This window comes from Melanotaenia boesemani, chromosome 12 (genome assembly GCF_017639745.1).
Source record: "Melanotaenia boesemani isolate fMelBoe1 chromosome 12, fMelBoe1.pri, whole genome shotgun sequence".
Taxonomy (NCBI): Eukaryota; Metazoa; Chordata; class Actinopteri; order Atheriniformes; family Melanotaeniidae; genus Melanotaenia; species Melanotaenia boesemani.
Genome location: NC_055693.1, coordinates 32543529 through 32570698, shown reverse-complemented (window position 1 = coordinate 32570698; position 27170 = coordinate 32543529). Strand labels below are relative to the sequence as shown.

General features: G+C 40.4%; 2 protein-coding genes across 9 annotated transcripts in view; one reads left to right on the top strand and one right to left on the bottom strand.

Moving 5' to 3' along the window:
- Window positions 1–300: 300 nt before the first annotated feature.
- LOC121650123 (ras-related protein Rab-17-like) lies at window positions 301–4090 on the bottom strand. The gene is made up of 5 exons (XM_042001451.1): window positions 3716–4090; window positions 1130–1281; window positions 908–1033; window positions 739–832; window positions 301–518 (listed from the first exon to the last, which is right to left on the bottom strand). The coding sequence occupies exons 1-5, from the start codon at window positions 3894–3896 to the stop codon at window positions 388–390; spliced, it is 684 nt and encodes a 227-aa protein (XP_041857385.1). The 5' UTR covers window positions 3897–4090; the 3' UTR covers window positions 301–387.
- Window positions 4091–8437: 4347 nt separating this feature from the next.
- The window catches only part of lrrfip1a (leucine rich repeat (in FLII) interacting protein 1a), a 61725-nt gene continuing 42992 nt past the window's right edge, over window positions 8438–27170 (top strand). For 3 of the 8 annotated variants that reach the window (XM_042001386.1, XM_042001387.1, XM_042001385.1), the window contains exon 1: window positions 8453–8995. In XM_042001386.1, the coding sequence (XP_041857320.1) occupies window positions 8906–8995 (90 nt within the window). In that variant the 5' untranslated portion in view covers window positions 8453–8905. Of the gene's footprint in view, window positions 8996–27170 lie in introns of all 8 variants that reach the window. The other 5 variants (XM_042001384.1, XM_042001383.1, XM_042001389.1 and 2 more) reach the window with 3 other exon arrangements.

The window sequence follows — 27170 nt, the reverse complement described above, 5'->3', positions numbered from 1 at the left end:
TCTACTCATCATTAAGTGTCTTAAGTCAGAGACATCTTCAGCGCTACTGTAATAAGGACCAGCAGGCCTCAGGAGGTCATTCCTGCCCATTGTATCAACATGTAATTTCATGTTCCACATTAACTCTCTTTTCATTTTTTAAATAATCAACTCATTGCATGCTTTGGTTTCATACTTGCTGCTGCAACATACTGTATCCTACCTTCAGTATCAATATTGACAATTTAAAACTCTCTACTTTTTAAAAATGTGGCTAAAATTGCTTTCAAAGGTTTTTTTTATTAATCTTGAGGACCGCACTTCAATTGGATCATTTTTTTATGCATTAACTTACCAAGCACTTTAAAACAGTTGAGACAAACACAGGAATACAGTCAATGATACAGATTAGGGTCCAGCTTTGCAACAGGAACCAAATGGATTGAATGAATTGTTATGTCGCTGATCTACAAGCGTTGTTTCTTGCCACTCGGACAGACCTCCTTGTTCCGCACCGATGCACTCATACACCCTGTGGGCTGAAGCAGAACTCTGTTACCAAAGACCTAACACTCAGAACTGGATCAAGCAGACGTCTGCAGATGTTTCAGAGTTAAAAAAGCGAAAGAAAACTGGCACCTGAAACATACAGCTTTCTAAATGCAAACATTTGTGTTCACACTGAGTAATGAAGTGCATCTGTGCACGTGTGTTGGTATCTACTGCCCCCTAGTGGCCGATGTGCTTTCTATAACTTACCCACACCCAGCAGCAGCTCGCTGACTTGATCTCCTGACAGGGCCGACGTCTCCGTGAAGAACAAACCCCTGTCATTGGCCAGACTTTGTCCTTCCTGTCATATGATATAAACAAAACTGTGACTCTTTATGTCAAATTTAAATCCACAGAGATGCAGGAATGTTCTTACCTGCACTGACACTTCCCGATGCTGATCCAGATCTCCCTTGTTACCTATGAGCCATATGACCGTAGATCCTGGAATGTATTGTTTCTCCAGCTCTTTGAGCCACAGCTGAGCTCTGATGAACGTTTCCTACAGTGGAACAAGAAAAGAACCAAGAGCTAACAGTGGCTTCATCACCATCAAGACATGGTCAGTAGTCATCTGACAGTCAGCTGTGTTGTTTACCCTTTTACTGATGTCATATACCAAAAGTGCAGCGTGGGCTCCCCTGTAGTACAGCTGGGTGACACTGTGGTATTTTTCCTGCCCTGCTGTGTCCCATATCTCAAAGCGAAGCGTGATGTTACTCAGATGTACCAGCCGGGTCAGGTAGGCACCTGGGGGAGCAGAAAAGGGGAGAAATTACTTGTTTATTGGAAAGGGACTGTTGATTGGGTTATTTATGCAGCAGCTGATCAGAACATGTTGAGTTTGATGGAAGCAACACATTTCCAAAAAAATAAAATAAAATAAAAATGCTGCGTCAAAAAAAAAAAAAAGCTGCATCAGCAATTCTTGTTTTTCAAACTAATGAAACCAGCTGCTGCAGTTTAGAAAGTGAGATATTTTCACATTCTTACTTTATATATTTCATTTTATGATATTCAAAATGAGTAAAATAAATGAAAAGTTGCGGAATGGAAGCAGACCAGTTTAAGACCTGGATTAATTTACTATGGAGAAAATATAACATGCAGAATATTCTTTGGCATTGTGTTGCTGAAATAAGCAAAGCTTTCTCTAAATGAGACTGGTCTGGGGTGCAGACTGTATTGTTCAGCCTAACGGGATTTTCACAGATGTGCAAGTCATGTATGTCGTGTGCAGTATTCCACCTTTAACAATGCGGACTATAGATTTGTTCCACAATAACGAACTCTGTGATCCCTCTCCTCTTTATCATGAAAGATGCATCACTAATTTCCAGAAAGAATTTCACATTGTCTGGACGCCCATGGGAGTCATGTGATAATTTCACCAAATAATCGTGAAGAATATATGCCCTACATTTATCAAATAAATTTGGGATTGTACCAGGGCTGTCAACATCAAACCATTAATGAAGAGCTAAATCTTTAAAATTAGAACCTTGATTTTTAACACATTAACACATAAACAAAGAAGTTAGTACACATGCTATATTAAAATTCTTATTTTACATTATATCTGTTAGAGAAGCTGATTTTCAGCATGTAGGTGCCTGGTCACAGTGGTAAACCACCAAAAACCACTTTATCCTCATTATTCTGGCAGTTTTCCAGCCTTACATTTAGAGGATGCTGCAAGATGACTCATCAATCATCAAGTCGTGACATGGGGGTGGGGGTTGCAAACATCCCCACAATTAAAACTACATTTATTTTAAATTAAATATTTTTCTTGAAATTGTGCAGCACTTTCCCACTTAAGCTTAATTTATTTTATCTCTACTGTCAGTTTATTTTCAACCCTTGTGCCCTCCTCAGGCAGTTTGTACTGAATAGTAATTATTATTATTTGCTGATCATTTTGTCTGTGGCATGTGGCATTAATTTTTCCAAGTTTTTTTTTTTTTTTTTTTTTTTTTTTATTTTTTAAATCCAGTGTCTTTTTCTCTCACATAACTTTTATACTCTGTTCTTGTATATGTACTGTTTTACAGTACATATACAAGAAACTACTGTTAAATCACCAGACATTAATATTTATTCGTGAAGCACTAAAACACCTTAAAACTTGTTTCAAACACAAAATAAATCACTCTTGCAACCCCTTCCTTAATAGTCACATGACTCTGTAAATGGAATCACATGACAGGAAAAACATACAAGAATCCTGCATCTGCCTAAAATGGAAAAACAGTTAAATCTGGTGGTTTTCTACTGTGGTGTCAAATATCACTACTTTCTTCCAAAAAAATTGCTGACATGCCAGAATGAAAGGTTTTAAACTGTAATCACAGTGAGATTTAAAATGTGGTTTTAATGAAAATCAATGAAAGTGTGCAGAATAATCTTATTATTTGCAGTTGTGACATTCTATCTCTCCATTAAACCCATCCTAGGTGTACTAGGCCACATTATGGCAACCCGGGAACAGATGGGGGTTAAGGGCCTTGCTCAGGGGCCCAGAGTGGTTCACTTCTGTTGCCAGTCTATGGGGCTCCAGACCCAAGTTCACCCCCATAGTCGCTAGGCTAGAGGGAGCATCTGCATCTATATAAAAAATAATAATATTGTAAAAATAATCATTTTTGACATATCCAAGACTCTAATCACCACCAAAGCATCATTACTTAATCTTTCATAAAAGGAAAAACAATTCATTTTTCTGTGTTATAAATTGATCATTTAAATAATTAAACTGGCATTTAAAAAATTTAAATCTGGAAAACAATTGTTTGCTGAAGCTGAAGTGATTTATAGGGAGGGAACAGAAGAAATGTTGGTGTATGATGATTTAATAGCAGTTACTTTTGTGTGGACATTTTTGCCACAAAGGTGAGGAAAGTGTGAGGATTAAGTATCTCACTAAGTATCAAACTGAAAATACAAATTTTAAATCACATTTTGTAAATATTTAAATAAAAAAGGTCATGTTCTTCCTGTTTACAAAGCCATATGTAATGGCCTGGACTTTAGCTTCATATTGTACACACAGAAATAATTCAGCCTTCTTAGTAGACTTAATAAAAAATAAACATTAATCTACATGGAAAATAATAGATATTGGTGTAAATAATATTTTGATACACAATCAGTGCACTCGCAGCTCAGTGTATCATGAACTCACAGCCAACAGTAGGTGATTCGTCCTTGAACTCATCTTTGACAAATCGCAACACCAGGCTGGATTTTCCCACACCAGAGCTTCCCAGGAGAACCATCTTAACCCTGAGGGTCCGCACTGGTCTGCCCACAAAGTCACTGCTGTGCTGGGCTCCTCCTGCCACCTTTGGAAGAGGTTCCCCCATTAAAAAACAAACAAACAAAGGCTTAGTTAAATCCAAAATAGCCAGAAAACACAAATGGTCAAGATACAAAAACTCCAACAGGATCTTCAAGTCATGATCCAGCAGAGCTGGTCCATTTCAGGAGCAACGTCTGTGTGTCCTGTGCTGGTGGAGCTTACAGCTTTCAAAGTTTTACATTGAAAATAGAAGTGAAAGCAAAGTCCAGTCTTAGCTTGTAAAACCTGTAGGCGATAAAAAGAAAAAAAAAGAAGCTGGTTTTACTTCCTTGTACGCTCACAACTGAGACATAAAGCTCCCATTAAAATGTAAGCCATGACATCCAGTCTCTGTAATATGACCTCACACAAGGTAAAATCTAGTTTTTCCTAAGTTTAGTGCAGCCTTTAATGAGGATGTCAAAATACTTAGTCATTCAAAATAGCACACAGAGAAGTGATGAGTCTTCTCTCTGTATCTACATGATCACATAACAGAGTCTCCAAACTGCAGCTTGCCTCTTTTCTGCATCTGGTTTCATGATTCTCGTGCTGGACAAGCTGACGCTGAGGCTCCGTAGCCTGGGACGGCCCACTTTGCTGTGTCTCTGGACCAGGAACTTTCTCACCAACAGACCTCAGGTGGTGAGAATCACTGCCCCTGAACACAGGTACGCTGCAGGATTGTTTGCTCAGCCCTGCTCCCTTCACTCCGTTCATCCTCTCCACAAACATGGTTGTGAAGTTTGCAGATGACGCCACTGTGGTGGGTCTCGGATCGAACAATGACAAGACCCTGCAGAGAGGAGATCCAGCACCTGACACAGTGGTGTTCAGCCAACAACCTGGTCCTGAACAGCACAAAGACCAAGGAGGTGCTGGAGAGTGTAGACAACATCAGGTTCTTTACTCTCCACATCATGTGATCTGACTGGTCTTTGAACACATCCCACCTGGTGAAGAAAGCCAACAAAGGCTCTTCTTCCTCAGGAAGTTCAGATGGGCTGGACTCTCTGCTCAGCTGCTCACAAACTCCCACAACAGAGAGCATCCTCTGTCTCAGTGTCACAGTAACTTTATTAACTTTAAGTTTGTTAAATCGACATCTGAAAACATGAGCAGAATAACACGGTCATCAACCAGTGGGTGATGTGTCCTACCCAGAGTAAAAACAGCAAAAGGACAGTCAGCGTTTTTCATTTAAAACAATAACAGAACAAAGTGCCAACAGAACTAAAAGCTTGGCAGCACTTTCAAATATTTTGCACAGACACAAAAGAAACCATTTGTAAAGGCAGACATGTCAACATAAATAATAAATGAAACGTGTTAAAAGCCACAGTCTGTAATACCGTACATCACATGGTATGGTGGGCGGGTGGTTGAATAGGGTAAACCCACACTTGTATTACTTCTATTACTAATGCATTTTTGTTGTATTTTCTGTTCTATTTTACTGTGTTTTACTATGTAATGTATTTTTTTTACTATTGTTATATGTGCTCTGTATTCTTTTCCCCATTATGTGTAGCATAAAGCAGAAATAAATCCCGTTCAGAGCAGCTTGTATCCAGCAGCGATCGAGCTTTTTTAATGACTGAGTGAGCTGCACTAGGACCCAATGCCCCTGTACATTTGTACCCAAGCAAAGGGCAAATAAAGCTTTTAGTCTGTGTGTCTGAGGGACTGCAGATGGAAATTAGTTCAGAGAACCACAATCTGGGAGAAAGAATATTTTCCTTTGTGATTAAGACCTAACCCTGCTCTACATGGTCCCTGTTCAATGAACTGAATGAACTAAAGTTTGGCGTGGCTCAGATCTGGCCTCGGTTACTCTGGCCAGAACAGGGCCAGATGTATCGCTGCAGATCCGACCCACCTGGGCAACGGACTGTTTGTACCGCTGCATTCAGGGGAAACAGTACAGAAACATAAAAACTCATGCCACCAGACCGAAAAAACACTTCTTCCCAAAATCCATCTGCATCCACAGACACACAAACACATTTTTCTGCTCATGAGCTGTTGCACATTACACACATTTATAGTGTTTATTGTGTGTAAATATGTTTATGTTTGGTTTGAGAATTTAAAATTTTGTGCCTTTTTCTGATGCTGAGGGCTTCTGAAAATGTGTTTATGCACAGCCATGAGGAGGTCTTGAATGGTGCAGGTTGAACACATGAGGGCAGCACTGGATATGATATAGACTCACTGTACTCTCGGGCTTTTTCCATCCTCATCCTCATCATTACTTCGGGTGTTTGATCTTGTTTCCCATCTTAAGAATCTGTTTATGAATCCTTCTCCAGACCCCACCTCTGCAGCTATCTTTCACAGAACTTTGATCCACACTGGAATAAAGATTCTTCTCCATCTCTTGAAGAACAGCCCTGTGCCTTGTACCACATTTTCACATCTGACTCTGTCCTTCATCCTGTTGTCATGTTCTCTAGGTCAGCACTGTTCTGCAGCATCCTACAGCAGGTGAATCATGATGTTTCATTTAGACTGTTGCAGAATCTGAAATATTTTCCACTTAATTTTACTTTAATAGGCAGCTTTATTACAAGTTCTGTATGTAAATAAGTAAAACAATTCATTATATAAATAAAGAATAAATACATCTGTGATATGTTCAGAGAATATAAACCTAGCAGAGCTCTTAGATCCAAAGACTCTTTTCAACTAGTCCAGACCAGAATCCAGACCAGAGTCCAGACCAGAGTCCAGATCAGAGTCCAGACCAGAGTCCAGATCAGAGTCCAGACCAGAGTCCAGATCAGAGTCCAGACCAGAGTCCAGACTAAACATGGAGAAGCAGCATTTAGCTGTTCTGCTGCAAACAAGTGGAACAAACTGCCAGTGGAGATTAAACTTTCACCAAATGTAGACATTTTTAAATCCAGGTTAAAAACATTTCTTTTCTCATGCGTCTATGCATGAAATCTGCATGTTAACTTTTTAACTTATCTTGCTTTTAATCATTTTAATGTAATTTATTATATTATTGTGATTATTGCTATGTGTTGCTGCCTTTTATTATTTTTCAATATCTATAATATCTGTTTTGTTTTATGTAAAGCACTTTGAATTGTCCTGTACATGAAATGTGCTGTACAAATAAACTGCCTTGCCTTGCCTGAAACCCTTTAACTTATTAAAAACCTGATGTCCTCCACTTAAGGATATTAAAAACAGATGGTATAAAATGACCATTTTGGAAACCTCTTCTGAACTGCCTGTATTAAACATCTCTAATTATGTTCAGCTTTACTTTACCAGAGTTGACCTTTGTAGAGATAATGTTCACGTCACATTATGATTTAATAAATATGATTTTTTATTTTATATATATATATATTAACTGAAAGTGTTTTTTGTTTGTTTTTTTTTTTGTGTTTTTTTTTCGTTTTTTTTAGGCAAGCCTGAAACTTTTTCACTTGTGCTATGAACCACCTAAACCTAAAATTAGCTATAACCCCTAAAGATTAACATAATTCCACTTTCTCTAAACTTTTGAAAGCACATGTACAACTTTTCAGTATTTAAATACTTATTGTGGTGATTAGCCACAAAAAACAAACACAAACAAACATACAAAAAACAAAGAAAAGAAGTGTCTGAACCCCGACTGGACCACTCAATGTTCTGGTTCAATAATAGCTTAAATCTAAACAATCTTTTTCATCATACTGTTCTCTTTTTTACATTATCAGACCAAAACATGCAACACATAACAACTTAATGACACATTGACATTTTTTGTTGTAGTATACCCACAACTGTTTTTAGATTTGTTTTCAATAAATTGTTTGAATTATGACGCTGTCATTGTATCACTCTACTAAAATACCTTACATCCATGATATAATATCAGTGTAGCATGAACCTTTCAAAGAATAGTCAAGTTGTGTTTACAAACCTGAATTGTACATTACTTCATATGACATAGTGATATGACAGTACACATAAGTTATCTGGAGAAAAAAGCATGTAAATATGTCTAAGAACACCACACTTTGTGCTGGACAATGACATCAAGACTGTTGGTTCTACATTGTGTTTGACAAAAAAGCTACTCAAGTAATAGTCTGTCTCTTTAAGGAACTCTAGCCTGTATTTAGAGCTCCCTGGTCATCATTAAAAATAGCAAAGGGGGTGTGAGAGAGCGCGACTGCCCATGCAGAAGCTGTGGTTTCTGACTGAAGCAGAGCCCCTGAACATGTATGGAGTCCTCGACCAGAGGTTGATGCTGCATTCAAGTGCATGCGGAAATCAAAACTTACATGCACATCTCAGTCGGGAAAAGAGCTTCGTGCCACATTAAAAGTTGTAAATAACTTGTTTTATTTTTTCTTAGACATGAGGAAAGGTAATGGTTCAGATAAAACTCAAAATAAGCATAATTTGGAAAATAATTTGACCTTTTTTCTGTTGATATACTAGTAAAATGGACCGTGCTAGCTCATTCAACTCATAAAAAGGTGTTTTAGACCTGGTATGAGTTTCCTTATTACACAAAGCAGTATGTCCGACTTGACACGAAGATGGTGTGTTTGAGTGCAGTCCTTAAAGTTCGCCTGACAGGTTAGAGTCTACATGAAGTGTTTGGAGTAACTCTGCAGCTGGAGTATGTTTCTTTCCTTTTTAATTTATTATTTTTGTTACAACGTGAGAAACATTAACGTTTAACGGTACAGTATAAAGTTACGGTGACCTCTTTCTTCGAGAAAAACGCGCGCGAGCCAGATGCTGACAGTCCCCGTCACAGACTGAGCTGAAGCGCAGTTTCACAAACACAGGAAGAAGTGTCGGAGCGGATGTATGACAATGACCCACGCTGTGATCCCCACCAGACGCGGCTCGTGCTGCCGCTTCGTCTTTTAAACCGGGACATTTAACGGTACATGAGACCCACACCAGCAGTTTTGTTTTTTCATTTGTTTTTCTTTGGATTATTGAACCCGCAGCTGGACCGCAAGTGCGAGTCTCTTCACGTGGAGAGGAGCGTTTGAAGTAAAGAAACATAACATGGGGACTCAGGGAACAGGACGGAAAAGATCTACCAAGAAGGAGAGGTCGACGGCAGAGGACGATGCCCTTAATCTCATTGCTAGAGAGGTCAGTGGAGCGGGGGGTAACAGATGGGATGAATGCATATCCTAAAAGTTTGAGAAGATTGGCACGAGCTTTGTCACGTCACACGACCCCGAAGCCTTTCATACTGACATAATTTCCTTAAGCCTGTGATGACTGTCTTGTTGTTCGAGGAGTTTACAGAAAGTTATATTTAGTAAACACGCGTTTGTTGGTACATAATAATGGTATATCTAGCCAGGGGCGGTCCTAGAAAGTTTTAGAGTCTGTACCACACTGAACATGTCCCAACCCATGTGGCCCATGCCCTTCAGACCACTCCACTGGTCCCATCCTTGTATCCAGCTGTTTAGTTGTAAAACACTTAACTCAATGCTTTTCTTAAATATGGAACAAAAATAAGGTTATTGACAAGGGCAGGGCCAAACGGGTGGCCTGATGGGCACAGGTTCAAATTAATGAGTCATGGTTCAGAGCTTCATAGGCTGTTGGATCCATTTAATTTGAGTCTAGAGTGTTGGAGCAGGGACACATAGAAAACCTGCAGGACTGCATCTGTCAGGATAGAAATGAGCAACCGAGTTGTACACGAACATGCATGCAAACAGCTCAAAACTTGTTATTAATGAGCTGTAAGTCTGTGCAGCACCGGTTGAAGGCATCAGTGAAGAATTATTAAGTTAACAATAGTTTATCAAAACATAGTTAATTATTTGTTTTTACTAAATTAGCTGTGCCTTTTACATTAGAAAAACACTTTATTTGTAATAATAAGTTTATTATTTCCTAAAACCAGCATCTTGTATGGTCTTTTCCATTCTGTGTAAACAAACAGTGTCATTCTTCTTGCTCTTGAACAAGATAAACATTATATAAAAGTCTTTCTTTACTACTTAGAGCTCATTTCAGTGGCAGATCTCATAAACATCACCTGCAGCTTTTAGAAAAGGGTTTATTGTACTTTGGAGTCAGCCTTTCATGTGCTAACCTGTATGAAATGGTGGGCTACCCCTCAATGATGCAACTCTGGTTGTTTACAGCAGGTGCAAAAGTTATGTTCTGACACGTTTACACTGTTTGAAATTTCTGATCCCCTCTATTACTCTGGGTTTTTTAAAGGTAAATTAATGTTTTGTTGTAAAAATAATGTCTAGTGTGTCATCAGGACGAAATCACCCAAATAAAGTGTGATACTCTGTACACTGCAGCTTATGCTAAAGAGATGATGAGCATGAAAATGTGAGGCATCCCCTTGAACGTGGCCAACTTTTTGCTGCCTTCTTCAGCAAGGAGGAAGTTTAGCCTGTGCTAATCTAAACCAGGATGTTTCAGCACATTTACATACAGCTTAGTAACTGACAAGCTCACACTCTCGCTGTTGTAGCTGTGTGTGGTTGGGCTAACGCTAAGCTCTGCTAAGGTTAGGTTGTTTTAAGCTGTTCCTCTCTGCTGTGTCTGAGGTTGCACATTCCTGTAGCTGGTAATTGTTTCTGGTTTTAGTCTATTTGCAGTACCAGGAATGTTATTCAGTACATATTATCTAAACAGGAGATGGTCTCTGGCTGATGGATCCTCGTGCTTCTCAGAGCTTCAGCAGAGAAAGCGGTGAGTGGCAGAGGGGTGAAGTCCCTCTCTGACAGGTCGGTATGTCGGCCCTGATGAGTTAGCCCTGTCTGCCAAGAGTTTTTAAAATAGATGCTCCTAAAACATCAGCTGTTGCTAAACCTAGTTTTAGATTGGGTCTGCGGGGGATGGGCATGGAGGAGGATGGATGTGGCTCACCAGCTGGTCATCCCACCAACATGGCGACAGCAAGTTTGTGTGTGAAAGCGACTGCCACCATGCTGACATTCATAACACCGAGAGCTATTTAGGCTCTTTTTTAAGTCATAATAGTTGTGTTGGGTCATTATGAAGTTGCTGTTTGTTTATTTTTACTGACTAATTGCTGACCAAACAGCAGGAAAGAATGTCAGCAATGAATACCAGAGTTTTAGTTTCTGTCTAACAGTTTGTGTCCAGCTGTAAACAATCATTTGTTCTTCAGCCTGAGGATCATGTTCAGCATTGTTTATATGTGAATATTACTAAAACTCTCAGAGGAATATAAGTTGATGTAATTAGATTTATAATTAGTGAGTAGACCAGGATTTCGTACTGTACTCAAGCTCGAATGGTGTCCAACACTTTGAATCAAAACATTTACTACTTGATTGAATAAAGTTGGAAAGGGAAGAGTCGTCTAAAAGGTTGTTTATAACTGAACAATTATTAGACAGTCACATGTATAAAGAATAATAAAAATGTTAAAGTGATGCTTTAGTCCAGTGATGTGTGAACTGGAAAAGCTGATTCCCATCAGGGAGTCAGATCTTCAGAACTACCGGACTTTATTGTGATGGTTTACAACATGCGGCAGTAACATGAGGACAGACGGGGATCGAACCCCGGACTGGAACTAGGGCTGGGCGCTATGGCCTAAAAATAAAATCTCCGATTTTTTATAACCAAATCCGATTTCCAAGTTTAATCGATTTTTTTTCTTTTCGTTTGCAAAACATAAATAAACTTATTTAAAACATTTATTTGTTTATATAGATGAATGCCAACAAAAATGAAGCATAAATGTCCTAACTTTTCCACCATGTAAACGACTTCATATCTTACATAGAAATATGCAACACAATACATCCGTGATGTCTTTCCATCTGGATTCTTATCATACATGATCCACTGCAGAAATAATTCCCCTGATGAAGGTTGTCTCTTAACGAGGGTTTTTGGTTAAGTTGACGTCTGCATCTCGTAGAAAGCAGCATTTCTCACTGCAGTTATACACACAGATAAATCCAGGCGTGAGTGAAGGACCACTTCACTGAAAATCTGTCAGACAAACACCGTTCTGGTGTGGAGGGAGGGCGAAGTGGGCTGCTAACTAACTATGGAAAAAAACCCAATTTTCATCAAAATAAATCTCCAGAAATGGAAAGTTCGATTTATCGATTTTATCGAATAATCGCCCAGCCCTAACTGGAACCATATCAGGCAGGGAGTGTAGTGGTACAGACCAGGTCCCAGAGTAACAGAGAAAGACGGGGAAATAAATAAGTGCATTAGGAAAAATGGAGGAATTTGTGAATTTGAGGTGTCATAATGTTCAGACTTTGGCCTTTGTTCAATTATAATAAATTTTACTCTATTAATCCCAATTGGGAAATTCAGCTCTGCATTTGATCCATCTCTAGTAGATTTTACTAGAGGGGGCTGCCATGTTGGGGGGGGTGTAAGGGCCTTTCTCCACAGTGGTTCAGCTCTGTTGGCACTCCGGGGGCCCAAACACTGGTCCTCCAGACCCAAGGCCACCTCTATAACTACTTCCCCCCATTTAAATGATGTGCTTGTTCTGGTTCAGTTCTTCATTTAAAGATGTGCTGAAAATGTTAAATACTACCTGTTTTTACTTTATGAAAAATGCATCAAAATAGGGCTTTTATAAAAAAAAATCTTAACATACAAACTGACCCTCTATTCTGACCTGAAAGTGTGTTTAACTGCAGAGAAAACTCGCTTAGTGTTGTTTTCTCAACTTGAAATTTTATGACTTTTCCTAAAGAGACCCCAACGTTAGAAAATGGAAGCGTTGCCTTTATTCACAGTTCCATGCAAGCTGTACAATACGTGGGTACAAAGATCATCTTCAGTTAAAATCTGTCACAGAGTCGGTTACAGACTGCAACAACACACACACACACATTAGGGCTGTGCATCTTCACTGATTTCACGATTGGATGACGTTTATCTGGTAAAATATTCCATTTAATTAGATTTCATTTGATGCATCCTGAGTTTTCTTTATTACTTCATCAATGAAAAAAGCAGCCAGATAATTATGAACTCCTTGTTTATTTATAATTATTTCAGAAATAAATCTGAATGTCCTGATATTAACAAACATCAGAAAAATGTAAAAAATTGTGTTTTTTTTCAACTTCATTATTGAACTTTATTGTTCCATTGCTGGAAAATGAAGAAACATTAATGTGACTTTCTGTTATAAAAAATGGTTAATCAGCCCTCTAGTGACGAGATTTCTAGCAGTGTGTTTTGTCCCTTCAGGCTTCCCGTAGTCAGGTCAAACAGAATATGGAAGTTATATAAAAAACTTGTTTTTCATGATCTCGTTTATTGCCAAAAAACATAAGATGGTGCTTTCGAGCTTGTAGTTTTACTCATGGAAATGTCTGGTTCATTTCTGTCTGCTGTTTTGGTCTAGAATGAAATATCTCTACAGCTGTGATCTAAGCACATGATCTCCTGTCACATCCACCAGAACGGCTTGATTTATTTTCTGCTACGTGATGGATGGCAGTGAAGTTTTGTTTGTGTTCATTCTTTTATTGTTACCAGTAGCTGCAAAGAGCCGCCGTCGAAGCGGATTTCTGTTGTAGAAGTGTGTGTCAGGGGTTAAGAGGAACATCTGCTAAAGACCAAACGATGGTGGCCTGCAACGTTTTGGTTTAACCCATTTTATTTTTTTGGTATTTACTCACCAGTTTGTTGGTTATAAAGCTCTGAGGATAAGACGACAAATTGGGTATAAAGAATTAATCAAATTCTAACAAAGTGCCTTTAGCAGGTCAGGATTGCAGCTGATTTGATTTGATTTGATTTGATTTGATTTGATTCGATTTGATTTGATGTGCTCAGGGTGTTCATCAGCAGCTACATTTGTGCTTGAAATTTGTTTTTTTCCATCTACAGTACAATGTTTCCTCATTAAAGCTTTGTTTCTTTTGCTTTTGGTAGTTAAGTGCCGTGTAATAACACGGTTTGGTCAAAGGTAACTACAGCATCTGCTGCCTCTTTGTGTAAACTTGTATTTCAGACGTAGCTCGATGTGGTTGATCAGTTCGGATGAGGGAAGGAGCCGTTTCAGATGTTGTTATGCTACCTGTACTTTAAAATATCCACCTTTTTATTTTAAAGCGCTTCATCCATCTGTTAAGCTTTGTTTAAAAGTTTGTTTAAACTTCAAATCAGCCCTCAAAACTCCCTGCTGAACTCAGTCGAAGTATTTTGAGGCCTCTTGTGAGTCAGGATGTAAGAGGATTGTCTTGTTGTGGCTCAGTGGAAGTCAGGTGTGTATTTTAGCCCGTAGATGTAGAACTGTACGTCTGATGTAAAGGTGGAGACACTGAAGCTACATTTTTAACGTGAGTCTTGAATTCATCCTAATCATGAAGCTGAAATGTTTAATGTAGTTTTCCATCCTCGCTGACACCAGACGTGGAGATTAAATGTGGTTTTAATTGAAATCGAAGCTTGATTTGTTCGTTCAGTGTCAATGTTTACACACTTTTAACTGGCACTGTACATAATTCAGCCAAATGATTTTTCAGTGGTTTTCAAACTACTTCTGACAAAGATCCAGATGAAAAAGTCAGTTCATGTTGAATAAAACTCAACATGAACTGACTTTTATATAGTTACCAGCACATCTGAAGAGTTACTGAAGAGAAGTTTTAATACAAAATTAAATGTCTACAATAGTTTTTGTATTTTACAGAAAGTTGCACATACTGTAGCATCTAATATACAATACCTCGACATCTTCCTTTTGTACCGCACAGTACTGTTTTTTTTTTGTACCATGTTTTTTACCCCAAATCGAAACACATAAACTTACCTTTAATCTTCATCATGATATAATCAGGGAATCATTCAATACTCAGTCATATAAAATACAGAAATAATCAAATGTTCTTGTGTCTTTAAGTCCTTTATTGTTCAAGCTCTGCGTTCACAGTATAACATATAACCCTGGCGATCCTCCACCTCCTCCACAAACATCCACATGCTGAGAACATCCAAATGTTCTCAAAAATAAACTTAAAAATAATTTCCTTCTCATGCTCATCAATACTGTCGCTGTCTTCTTGCCAGAGTTTATTGAAGATCTCTGCAGCCTCCCCCACCTTCTCCTCCCCCGTCATCAACACACCAGGCAACTCCACCTTGCTGACAAAGACATGCAGGTTTCTCCAAGCCACTGTGTTGCTTTCCTGCAGTCATGACCCACCGTGTGTTCCAAAAGAAAAGTCGGGGGGAAAAAATTTGTCTTTTACAACAAAAATGGTGCAACAACAACATACATACAACTAGAAAAAAAGCTTCCACTTCCACAGTTTCTTCCACACAAAGTGAGACGGCCTGCAGAGTCTGCAACTGCTCCTGGTCCTTAAAAGGGAAAAAAAAAGAGTAAAATAATATATTTTCAGTGTAGTTAATCTCTGGCATGAACACACACACATTACAGACCATGCGATGCCATCCAGAGTCCCTTTCCTCAGTTTGAACACTGATGGCACGTCACCACGCCAGAGGGCTTTGCAGGACCGTGTCCAGTGGTCAAATGTCATAGATTTAAAACAAAAAAAAATGGGGGAGGGGGGGGATTAACTACGATTTGTTGTTTTTTTGTTCGGCATTTGGCTCCACAGTGTTGTGTTTAAAGTGCTCTATAAATAAATTGGATTGGATGATTACAATGGAAAACTCATAGGTTGCATCCAGTACAGTGGACAGGGCAAACTGAATAAAAATCATTTAATATGAACAGCTTATAAGAACACACACAGGCACACACAAATGTCATTTTTGATGAAAATTATTATTAGTTAAAGGGTATCGTATTTTTTTATATGCACGTGGAGATGCAGCTGGAGCCTGGACGACATGGTTGTTTTGAATTTTGGACACAGTGGACCATGACATAAGCTGCAGCAGGTTGTGCATTTTTTAAATGGCACATTTTCCATTTAGCAAAACAGACGGATGCATCTATAAAAATAGCTGCTGGTCAAGACACATACTTGAAACTTCAAATCAGCTGAGACTACATACATTACATTAATTTAGGAGACACTTTTGTCCAAAGCGACTTACGGTGGTTAGGCGGTAGCGTTAAGGGTCTTGCCTAAGGACCCAACTGGAAGGTGTTAAAATTCATCCCTGAGCCAACTGAGCTAACCAGCCGTAATACAACATACACAACAGCCCAACATGATCTCTGCACACTCCTCAGCTGCAACAACAACTTATTTCAATCCAGGCATACATTTATGAGTGGGTTTACGTTTTAAACAGTAAACTGAAAAACAAAACGCCGCTCTGGAGACGAGCTGAAAGTTGGGTGAATAGAAAACATAAAAAAAACTCATGAAAAAAATTGACTAACTCTGCTACAAGTTCAAGCTGAACTGTTTTATCAAACCGGCGCACCGGTTCATGAGCTCCTGCATTTGGTTGGGGAGGAGTGGGCGAGGTAAAGCTTGTTTTTTCCTGCACTATTGTGGAGGTGTCCTGAGAGTGGAGCCTGCACCGGAACTGTCCCGGTTTCCCTGAAACTCATTATGTCATGAAACCCCCACGTGGTTCAAGCATGCGTAGAAGCATGCACCACAGAAAAACTTGGAATAACTGCAGACATGGTTAATTTTTCCTGCTTATCTGATGCTGAAAAGGTTTCAACCACACCTCTCAATTGGATTAAAATTGATTTCCGATTGGATCAGCTGACATGTTTACATGATGCATTTTTATTCTGACTGGACGTTTGATCGGATTAAAAGTGTAAACGTAGCCTGTGTCACCCAGGGGTTGCGTTAACCGAATATTTTCTGTTGTTGACTGGTTTATTAAAACAGTGACAGAAAAATCTGAAGGCTGTCATTTTGACAGATTGCAATTCACACTCCTCACCATCTGGTAGCGAATGATCAAATTAACGAGCTATAATCTCTCTTAATGCATGACCTTGTTGGCTTCACTCGGAAAATGATCACTATGGGTCACAGACTGGTGCAGAAGGAGCGCATGCTGTGGGATTTCCTCCCACTGAAGCAAGTGATTGTGGATCAGGAAACCCGTCGTTCAGAGAGTCTTCTGATCTGACTTCTGATCACTTTGCTTGGAGAAATATCTCCTGATTTAAAAACTGGCTGAAGTGACGCTTGTAATTCCAGTCTCCAGTGTAGCAGCAGGGCAAGGTTCAGCCTTTAAAACATAAAAAACAGCCAAGAAAAGTCGTGTGTTCGAGACAAAAGTCTAAAACCTCATGACAATAGTAGAGCCCGACTAACTTCTATTTATTTTACTTTAAATTTGCATTCTCGATTTTTCTTTTTATGGAGTGTCAGACAGGGGAAAACTGGCAAAACTGCCAGTTAGTACCATTGTATTTAAAATATATATATATGTATAATATACTGCGAATCATTTGTAAAGGTGAAATATCTGCGTGTCAGACTGATCTATGAGCAGTGAATGAACCGCGCTTTTGCGGCACGACGCTGCGCCTTCTCAACACGCCAGGACATCGGCCCAAAAGTAATGCGGCCCACTGGGAATCCTCTCGAATCTTTTGATTAGCCAGCATTGCTCTTGATGTGTATTCTGTCATTTACGGTAGTATATAGGCTGACTATTTGTGTAATGTGCCTGCGCATTACAGGGGTTATTACGGTAGAGCAGGAAGTGGGGGCTTTGTACTAATGTTGTAGGCTACATGTGTGTGTTCTGCCTACATGTGGGGAGCAGCGAAACAATAAATGAGAAATTGCTCGCAGCTATTATTTCTCCATTTGACTTATTTACATATTTCAGCATGAGAATCAGAGGTTTAGCGCAAGAGCGTGAGAAGCCACTTAAATGCGCAAGTCTCACGGCCAATGTGTGTTGGCAGCCCTGCAAAACAAATGCGGCATACCGGCTCGTGCTTCACCACGGTCTCGTGCTGCAACATGCTGCTGTCAAGTATGACACTAGAGAGATCATTGCAAGAAACGAGAGCGTTCAGATACTCCGTAGTGAAACCTGTTGTTATACACAGTCTATGGTAAAGTAACATAGGGAAAAAACTAATAAAAATAATCAAGGCTACAAACTTATCGCGCTCATTTTTTCTTACCGTGCAGTTAATTGACTTATTGCTTATCGTGACAGGCCTAGTTGGCGTAACCACAGCAATGTTGTTGCTAACATAAACGGACAGGGAGCAACTTAAGCTAGATTTAGCAATGCAACGTAAATGTAAAGCATGACCGACGCAACGAAGCCCGTGTCACTATCATGATCAGTGTTGGGAGTAACGATATTACCTTTTTTGGGTAACGAAGTAAAGTAATACGTTACACTTAAAATATTGGTAACGAAATTACTTTACTAGACCACAGTAACATGTTTTTCTGCGTTACTCAAGCCGTGTTTGCCTGTGTGTAAGGTTCTGGGCGTTCAAAGATGGAAACAGGGAGGAGATGAAGCAGGTACAGAGGGAGCTCAAGATTCGCCTGCGGGAGGCCAAGGAGTCCTACAGCAGGAAGGTGGAGCAGAAGCTGCAGCAGAACAACATGAGGGAGATCTGGGAAGGGATGAAGACCATCACAGGCTGCAAGAAGAACCGCAGCACAGCAGAAGGGGACACAGAGAGAGCAAACCAGTTCAACCAGTTCTTCAACAACGCCCCCTCTCTCCCAACCCGCCCACCACCTATCATCATCAGCCAGCAGGAGGACACAGGCAGCGCCACAGCACCCATCACCATCACGGGTCAGCAAGTCAGCAGAGAGATGAAGCGGCTTCGCCCTGGTAAGGCAGCAGGTCCGGACAAGGTGTGCCCGAGATTACTCAAGGCCTGTGCTGCTGAGCTGGGGGATCCCCTCCAGCGGGTCTTCAACATGAGCATCAGTCTGGGGAAAGTTCCAACCCTGTGGAAGACATCCTGTCTCGTCCCAGTCCCCAAGAAACCACACGCGAGTCAACCAGAAGACTTCAGGCCGGTGGCTCTAACATCACATGTGATGAAGACCCTGGAACGGCTGTTGCTCCACCACCTCAGACCCCAGGTTCAACACGCCCAGGACCCCCTGCAGTTTGCCTACCAGGCAAAGGTGGGGGTGGATGACGCCATCCTGTACCTCCTTCACCGGGCACACACTCACTTGGACAGTGGCAGCGGCGCTGTGAGGGTCATGTTCTTCGACTTCTCCAGCGCCTTCAACACCATCCAGCCCACTCTTCTGAGAGACAAGCTGCATAACATGGGAGCGGACTCACATCTGGTCTCCTGGATTGTGGACTACCTCTCGGAGAGACCACAGTACGTTAGGCTGGGTGGCTGCACATCTGACACTGTGGTCAGCAGCACCGGAGCACCACAGGGCACTGTGCTCTCCCCTGTCCTGTTCACAATCTACACATCAGACTTCCAGTATGAGTCTGAGCTCTGCCACATGCAGAAGTACTCAGACGACACTGCCATAGTTGGATGTATTAAGGATGGACAGGAGGAGGAGTACAGGAGTTTGGTGGAAGACTTTGTTGGCTGGTGCAGGGCGAACCACCTGAAGCTGAACACTTCCAAAACCAAGGAGCTGGTGGTGGACTTCAGGAGGAACAGATCAGACCTGAGGCCCGTCTCCATAGAGGGTGTGGAGGTGGAGTCGGTCAGTTCATATAAGTACCTGGGACTGCAGCTTGATGACAGACTGGACTGGTCAGAGACCATCAACGCCATCCACAAGAAAGGACAGAGCCGTCTGTACTTTCTAAGGAGGCTGAGGTCCTTCAACATCTGCAAGAAACTGCTGCTGATGTTCTACCAGACTGTGGTGGCCAGTGTCCTTTTCTATGCTGTGGTGTGTTGGGGAGGCAGCATAAAGAAAAGGGACGCAGCACGGCTGGATAGAGTGATCCGAAGGGCAGGATCTGTGGTGGGCACAGAGCTGGACTCTTTGGTCTCAGTGGCAGAAAAAAGGACCTTGGACAAGATCCTGACCATCCTGGACTCCTCCTCTCACCCTCTGCATAGAACTCTGAGCAGGCAGAGGAGTGTGTTCAGCCCCAGACTACTGTCCCTGACCTGCTCCACCAACAGACTCAAAAACTCTTTCGTACCCCGGGCCATCCGGCTGTACAACATCTCGCTGAGGGCGCAGGGGTCACAACCACAACCATAGTCTGAATAGTTTTTATGGACATGTGCCTTTTTCTCATTTGGAAGCACATTTGCTCTTATCCCATTCTGTTAACACTGTCTCAGCAGTTTTTGCACATCCTGCACTTTTTCACTCATGCACCTTGTTTGGCTACCACCGTCAACATATGTACATACTTGATCACCTGTACAGTATATATGTACATAGACCATAATAATGGTCTTCTTTATCTACCGTTGCCTCTATTTAATTTTAAATTAGTCTAGTTATGCTTAAGTACTAACCCCTAATGTCAAGTACTAACCTTTAATGTATGTATATGCTACTGGATGCTTGAATTTCCCTCGGGATCAATAAAGTATCTATCTATCTATCTATCTATCTATCTGATCTGTTTTAAGTGGTACGTGCATGCTGCTGCCTGTGTGTGTGCTTGTCTGGGCACATTGCCATAGAGGCCAATTTGCGTGACGTAGCTGATTGTGCTCCAACTAAAGAGAAAGAAAAATGAAGCCGGAGAGTCAGAAATACGGGCTTTTGGTCAGAGGTGATATTCGCATTATTTTCAGTTCAGTCCAGTTTCAGTCCATATTTGTGGTGAAAGATCCTGTTCGCCGGTCAGTGGAAGGAGTCCTTCAGCAGCCGACCCGCCTAAACAAGCAGCCGACCCGCCTAAACAAGCTAAGATTTTTCCTGGAGTGCAGCATCCGGTAAGACAGACAGAAATTAACAAGCTAGTTGCAGGTTCATTGTAGGAGACAGGCTCCCACTGTCGACTATTGAATCGCCCAGGTTTAGAAAAATACTAGATAAAATGATGATGAGACAAGTGTGTCCATTTCTTCCCACAGACAGGGACGTTGTTCTTGTGGTATCAAAGCCGTTTTGTTTACAATATACAGTAAACACTATGCAGACAGGCAGCGATGATTCGGCTATGATGTTTGTCCATATCTACACGGTGCATTCAGAAATGGTGAAGTAATAAGTAGTGGCGTTACTTTTCAAATGCAGTAACGAGTAAAGTAATTTCATTACAATTTACAGAAGTAATGAGTAACTAGTAAGTAATTACTTTTTTAGAGTTACTACCCCAACACTGATCATGATTCATGCTAAACAGTTAAACTGTAACTGGAGACATGTTGAGTTGACACAGTGTCATTAATGTTAATCTCACAACGTCCTTGTAAACATACCTGTCGTCAAGCTCCACTCTGCCCACCCCTGCAGTGCTGCCTGGCTGTGGCTACTGCTGTAGTTACACACATCGATGAGAACTGAGGATTGAATGGAGCTCCATCTAGTGGACATACGGCGCAACAACATCATTCTGCACGACTCCCACACAACATTTACCTTTTTATGAGAAATTAAGAATATATCGATGTTTAATTGGCAAAACCCCAGTCAGTTATTATTGTTTTGAAAAGGGCTATAAATGGGCGATATAGTCGGCCATAGCCTCTGCAGCAGTCCCACTTGAGACATTTGATGACGCACAAGCGGGCATGCAATTCAAGTCCATGCAGACAGCGAGGAAGGTGTGAGACTGTGCGCCACAACATTGCATTCTGTTCATATTCTGAGTGCAATTGTTTAATTTTCTTTGTTTATATGTAGCTGCTGGGGCCACAGTCGGTGGTTTTTGTGACTGCGGAGAAAAAGTTAGCTGTATTCATCTGCTTGATGTGTGATGGCAGGATGTGGATTCTCTGTTCAGCTTGTTCAGACTGATTATTAAATAAAAATGAATGGAAATTAAATGCTATTGAATATGACATTATTATAATATAAAAAGTTAAAATTACACGTAAAAATAGATTAAAACTTGATTTTTATGACCCTGTCAGTCAAAATGTCAGACATGATGCATAGTTTGAGGACATGAGGACCTGAATGTGCTACAGTGCAGTAAGTCAGGGCAAAGATAATTTCAAGTAGTTTTTTCAGGTGTTAGATAATATCTAAGCTGGAACTTGTTAGGTAGCTGATAGCATCAGTCTGCTTGGACCTCTCACAGATACAGCAGTAGCAGACTTAATTAGAATGAGTTAAACGCAGGTAGGGATCATGAGAAGCTGACATTTAGTATGCACAAAGGTTTTTATGAAGAAAATCAGTTGAATTATAACCTGAATTTTTAGATGGATAATTCTACAACAATGAAACTGACTCCAGTGGGTGTCCAGGTATTTGGTGATGGTCTGTTTTGTCTGCACAAGGTTGCTGAAATGATCTTAACTGGGGATTAACTTGGCTGGTGCGTGGCTGTAAGAAGCTCAATGAGGCGTCGTAGAGAATTGAGTCTTCAGAGTGGATTAGTCTGAGCCTTGATGGCAAAGAGGAGGAAACCCACCATAAAATCCGCTCAGTCTTCTTTCAGTCATCTGGGGAGCGAGCCAGAATGGCACAGTCCGTCCAGCGCCCACAGCTGAGTTAATCTTTAATGCTGAAGACAAGCAGCACACATTTACACACTGATAACCAGCAGTCAGCATAGCGCTGAATAAATAGTGATTTTTCATTCTGAACCAGTGCAATACAAGCGCACAGTATTGCTTCACTGCTGAAATGTGCCCCACCTTAAAACAAAAATTATTAAAGATTTTGTGGAACGGAAGTTTGGCCAGAGCACGCTGATGTTTTTCAGTGAACACCCATTGTGTCGGTAAGTACTTCCACACACATTAATGGTCAACAATCACTTGTGTGTTTCCTGATGAGTGTACACAAAGTTCTGGCTGGACTTGCCTGAGGGAGTCTCCTTAAAAGGAAGTGGAGTCTCTGTGTGCATTGGTTTCCTCCAGATGACATCACCGCAGGCACAGCCCATGCAGATTGTTATCACAAACTCCTTCCTGTTTATCCACCATGGCCGAGTTTCTCCCAAAGCTTAGGGAACAGTGGTGGTGGGGGGGGTGGGGACAGTGTAGTGATAATACAATCCTGAAATCAGGTACACTGAGGGTGACGATGCACTTATTTAACTCAACGGGTGGGGGATGTCTGGGTAAACTGGAAGTCACGCTGCAAGTCATTTTTTGCATGTCGAAGTCAAGACTAAAGTCATATTTAGTTGTAATGAGTAATTTCCTGAGCGCCACCTGCACCTGCTCAGCTTGTATCACCGCATTGTAATATCAAAGAAATTTTTAACCCGTACCTCCCTTTTATCCGGGACGGGTCTTGGTAAACTAGAACGTTTATAGAAACATCTCACTGTGTTCAGTAAATGTCTCATGCTTCTTCTGAATATGCTTAGTTGAGCTAATCTGATGGAGTTAACATTGAGTGTGTCTCAAACCGCGCACTTACATGAGTGCACTGGAAGGTAGTGCGTAGTGCGCACTAAGCACTACCTTCTGTAGTGCACACTATCGTGGGTAAGTCCTGATCCAAATTGAGCACTAACGTTTTGCACTTACCGGTAGTGACGTACCAGCTTAGCAGCGCCGCTCGGTTACTATACCTTTTTTTTTTCTTCCAAAATCCAAAATCACGTCAACATACGTGTTTGCATGTCATACTTTTATGCTAAAACAGTTTTTAAATAAGCAACGATATCTTAACTGAATTAAAGTACGTTACATTATAGTAAGTAAGTAAGTAAAGTTTTATTAGCAGACTCAAGTCCATATGAATCACAAATAAAATACATATAAAACACACAACTAGTAAATACATTTGTTTTTATTGGTGTTTACACTGATACCGTTCACGTCTGCAACAGGAAACCGATTATACTAGAAATCATCATTTAAAATATGAAATGCAGTAATGAAGACGCTAAAACAGGGATGCAGAAAACATTTTATTTAAAATTTTAATTAAATCATTTCTCTCTTGCCGCCTCCTCTTCTCCACAGCAGCGTCCTAGCCCGCAGGTGGTAAATGCCTCAGTGCCACTGCTGGCTCAGTAGTTTGATGCCACAGTGACCTACGGTGAACACAGAATGGAAGTTTATATAAAAGCAAACATTATTATGTACTTTATGGGTACTTTGTACATCACTTTAGATAAGCGTCTGCAATCAGCGATGGCTTCGTCAGCGGTACCATCGAAACGGGCCGGTTCTCTAACCAGCGGTTTTTCCTAATCAGTTTTCAGATCAAGGACCATTTCGTTTACGCCAGAGACCCCTCAGTGCTTAATTTGGAGGTTCAGCAATCATGAATAAACATACGGAACCTATAGCATTAATCATTTCTAACACTTATAGCCCATCTAGATCCGCGAAATCGGCTATAAAACTGCTAACATTTACGTTGCTAACTCTACTGCAGCCTCCAACAAATGATCAGAGCCATAACTGTCATCAGGGATAGAAGAGATAAGAAGCATGCTGCAGTTTATATTAGAATTATGATCAAATATCTTCATACTTACAACAGTTGAAAATACCCTCCGCCTGCATCGGTACCGCTGAGTCGGTGGCTGCCAGCTCTGAAAAACTGGTTGAAAGTCCCTCCCCTTCCGCTACGTCAGCAAGATGGCGTCCGTTTAGTGCGTGTAGTGTCCATCGTTTCGCACTAGATTTTTGGCCGAGTTTAGGGCAGCATCCGGGTACTTTCAGTGCACTGAGTTTTTACTGAAATTTCTGTGTCAGCGCACTAAGCACTTAAATGTAGTGTTCGAAGTATAGAAGTGCGCGATTTGGGACACACCCATTATTTTAGTACAAAGGTAGTAACAAGCTAACGTTAGTTGCTAACATAGATGCTAGCATAAAGCTTTCATATTACAGTGACTAACCTCTCCAGGTGTCTTATAAGGTGGATGAAGGTAGATGTGGTGGATCCAGCATCCTAGAGTTCTCCAGCAGTTTGTTGTCAAAGTCTGCACCGACCCATTATTTGAGTCAGGTGTGCTGTAGTGTGGACATATTGAAAACCTGCAGGACACTGGCTCAAGAACACCGGAGTTGGGGATCCCTGGTCTAGACTTTATAAAATATTTACCTTATTATTACAGCTAAAGTCATCATCAAATGTAAAAATGTAAAGGTCAGTTAACATTTAATACTCATAAGCATTTGGTCTTTCTGTTAAAAAAAACAGGCATATTTGAGGAATCGTCACGAATAGTGATTAATCATGATTAATTCATTTGTAAGCTGTGATTAATCTGATATATAAATTTATTGTTTTATAGTTAAACCTATGCTAGGCCATTGAATAACAGTAACAATATCATACATCAAAGTCTATAATATAATTTATTTAAATGAGAAATTTATTAGACCTCGGCTCTTAATAAAAGGTAAAGGATCGGTACTCGGTATCGGCAGATACCTAAACCCTAGGTATCGGAATCTGTATCGGACAGAAATAAATGGTATCAGAACATCCCTATGGCACAGTCAGAAATATTTTTGTTTTTATAAAGGTTGTATCCCATCTCCAAGTCAGATTTTGGAGATATCAGTAAATTAAACATCTCCCATTTCAAAGCTTCAGTTCCACCATGTCAGCTACAACAACCTTTCATGCTTTCTATCCTTAAAACAGGCCAAGGCCTCCAAATTTTATTCTCTGTTATTCAAGGAGGACGTCTAATCTCAAACAAGTCAGGGATCCCAAACAATTCAGACGGAATGAAGCTACAGCTATGAAGGCAGTGAGGACTCATTCATGATGTACCTCTCCTATTAAACCAGAGGCCTTCCTGTAACTCCAAACAGCTGGAATGAAAAAAAACATGAGCAATGCTGGAACTGGGGGACAGACAAATGTCCTTTAATAAAAAGTATGATGGAAAGTTTCTTTTTCTGCTGTATTTGGCAAAAATTGAAAGCAGTAAAAAATATGTTTTTGGGTCGTTCAGCAGACCGTCCTTATTAGGTGTCACCACACCACCACTGCTGGTGTGTGAGATGCTGGAGAAATTCCTCTCTGCAACTGTTCATAGAGGGATGTTGAGTAACTTCCTGAGAGGTATTACTCCCATCATGCTTGGTATCTATTTAGTGCAACATAAAGTAATTCTTAAAGACAGCATGAAACTTACTGTAACTTTCCAAATAAATTAATTAAAGGAGAAAAACATGACAAAGAAGAGTCCAGATTGTCCATTTCCAATCATGATGCAGCTAAAATATGATGAAAGACAGTTGTGTTGTACTTGGTGTCCAACAGAAACTCAGTCATCACGATGTGAGCTTCCTCATTCCTGAAACGACATGTCTTGTTTTCATTCGGTATAACATAAACCTTCTGGGAAGGAAACTTCTGCCATATAGGACAGAAGGCATTTTTAACCCTCACACACACGTCTAATACGATCCTCTCACACATGTTTAACCTCTCACACGTTACTGTTATCACTTATTTACATGGGTTTAGGGTGTCTTGTAGTTTGTGCGTGAGGTTTTTAGTTGTATCTATGTGTGAATTTTCAGAAGTTTACATGCAAGACGTTGCTCATGTTTGAGTTGTGTCTGGGTTAACTATACGGCACCTCATTTAAAGCTGCTTCCTTCACTCCAGTGTGGCTTTCCTGGTTGCAGTGGATCTCGTAACAGTTCGAACTCCCTCGTCTACAACATGAAGACAAGGAAGGATATAGATCATGTTTTAAAAAAGATTATCTCGCTTTGCTGACACATCAATAAAACTATGCATTATTTTTAACTAACTTTGACTTTGCTGGTAAGATTGATCTCCTCAGATTTTATTAAGAAAACTGATTAGTCAAATAAAATGATTAATATAATTATTCTAGAGCTTCAAACACAGTTTTCAGAAGTTGGCTCAGTTTTTTTGAGAGAAAACAGGTTCCAAGTGAGCTGTCATGTTTGATATAATGAGGATACGATGTTACTGTCTCTACTACTGATGACTTGCAAGTAAGCAAATAATAATATTTCGATATTTATTATAACAAATTATTAACGTTATTGGCTTAAAAGAATCATTCAAATCAAATAAGTTCTCCTAGGCTTTGACGTGAATTTTCACGTTTCATCAGACAAAAAAATATCTTTTGAATGAGAGAAAAACTGCTTTAGTTCATCCAGGTTATCAGCTGAACTTGTTTTTTTAATCTTATTTAATTACAGTGGAAAAATGCTGATATTAGTGGAGGCCGCTGTTCTAGTGAACTGGCCTGCATTTCCACCAGTTTAACCAGAACAGAAGTGAGAGGACTTCACTCTGTAATAATAAACCTAAACATCTCGGAGGTTTGGTCATGTCTTTAGTCT